The 1,667-nt window shown below is 65.1% G+C and overlaps 1 protein-coding gene across 1 annotated transcript in view; it reads right to left on the bottom strand.

Moving 5' to 3' along the window:
* The window catches only part of LOC105509124 (brain-specific angiogenesis inhibitor 1), a 27,256-nt gene extending 25,936 nt beyond the window's left edge, over window positions 1-1,320 (bottom strand). The window contains exons 1-2 of the mRNA XM_011938227.1: window positions 1,165-1,320; window positions 665-761 (exon numbers count right to left, since the gene is read on the bottom strand). Coding sequence (XP_011793617.1) covers window positions 665-761; window positions 1,165-1,320 — 253 coding nt within the window. The remainder of the gene's footprint in view (window positions 1-664; window positions 762-1,164) is intronic.
* Window positions 1,321-1,667: the final 347 nt, after the last annotated feature.

Here is a 1,667-nt window from a genome sequence, read left to right on the forward strand (position 1 = left end):
CGGCGGGCAGGGCCGGCCCGGCGGGGGCAGGGAGGCGGGGCAAGGGGGGGATGGGAGAGGGCCCCGCTTCAGGTGACAGAGAGGGCAGCAACGGCTTCTAAAGTCCAGGGCCCTGGTGCCAGCCTGTGGCCACCAGCAGCATCTGGAAGAGAAAGAGCAGAGGGTCAGAGTGAGCCCCTGGGGAGTCGTGGGCTCTGGAGGGGGGGGGCTGTCTCAGAGGAGGCAGCTCAGCCGGCTCCCAACGAGGGCAAGAGGACTTTGGGCCGCAGACACAGGCCCTGGCACCCTCCCAGGCACCTGCTCCGTCCACCTGTCTGTCTGCCACCCACCAGCGTGACCACCTGCAGGGGCAGCGGCCCAGCTTGGGGACCAAAGTACCTCTGCCTCTACCCAAGCCTGAGCAGGGAGGGCTGGCACTCCACCTGGGGCTTTTGGCGGTACCCTTTTGCCCAGGCAGCCTGGCGTGGCTCCCGGGGGCCCTGGCCTGCCTGCCCGCTCCCCTCACTCTGCGTGGCTGCCCCTCTGTGAGTGAAGGGTGCAGCTCTCTCAGGCTCTCTCTCTCCTACTGACCTTGGTCCCTCCTCTCTAACCTTCCTCCTTCCCGGGAAGATTCTGCAAAGCCCCGGGGAAGGGAAGTGGGCCCGGAGCACAGGAGAAAGGTTACTCGGGCCATTCCCCAGCCTCCGGTCTGGCCCCCGAGCCCCTTCTAAAGGCTTGGGGAGCAGGAAGGGGGTGCAGAGCCTCAACAACAGTGACTGGATCTTTGGGGTGAGAGGGGTTCAGATTTGGTGCCCCCAGGACTGCCCTCTGCAGCCTCCAGCGTCCTGTACCCAGCTGGTGCTCCTGCCAGGAAGCTCTCTTTCGGCCCTCCCACGTGCCCCCTCATGCCCTAAAGCTACAGGCACAGGGTGTGGGGAGTGATGGAGAGGGGGATGGAGCCACCAGGAGCCACCTCACCGCCATCCCTCCTCTGCAAGGCTAGCATTACTTCCCATCACTCATGATGGGAAAACTGAGACACAGAGAGAATCCATAATTTACCCCTGTCACAGTGAATGGGTGGGAGAACCTGTACATGAGCCCCAGGCTGACCCCAAATTTGTGCCACCAGGAGAGACCTCCCAGCTCCAGGAGAGGGCCCAGGTTGAGTGACTGCCCACTCACATGGGCACAGGTGAGCAGAGGTGCAGCGAAGGCCCTGGATCGGGGGCTGCCCTGGGCCCAGTGGGCATCCACCTTGCTGTGGAGCGTGGCAAGCTCCTTCTGCCTACAGACCTCAGTCTCCTCATCACCTCCAAGGCCTCTGGCCAGGCTGTCCATCCCACCCAGCAGCCGAGCCAGTGCGGGAGGGAGGGGAACTGCAGCCGGTCTCCCTCCCCCAGGCCACTCGGCCTCCTGGTGGGGATGCCTCCGCTCTGCTGACCGCACAAATGCTGGTTGCCCGCCCACGGGACTTGCCGCTTCCTGTTGCCCAGGCCCAGCTGGCTGGCAACACAAGGTCAGTCACTGCTCTGCAGTCCCCTCCTGGCGTCCTTCCTGCATAGCCTTGTAGGCAGAGCAGGGAGCTGGGCCCAGGCAGCCTCGAGGCCTGGTCCCGGCCTGAGCAGAGGCTCTGAGCCCATGGGAGCCAGGAGGCCGGAGGCTGGACTCAGGCTGTGCCCGGGACT

The sequence above is a fragment of the Colobus angolensis genome, unplaced genomic scaffold (assembly GCF_000951035.1).
Source record: "Colobus angolensis palliatus isolate OR3802 unplaced genomic scaffold, Cang.pa_1.0 Scaffold17, whole genome shotgun sequence".
NCBI lineage: Eukaryota > Metazoa > Chordata > Mammalia > Primates > Cercopithecidae > Colobus > Colobus angolensis.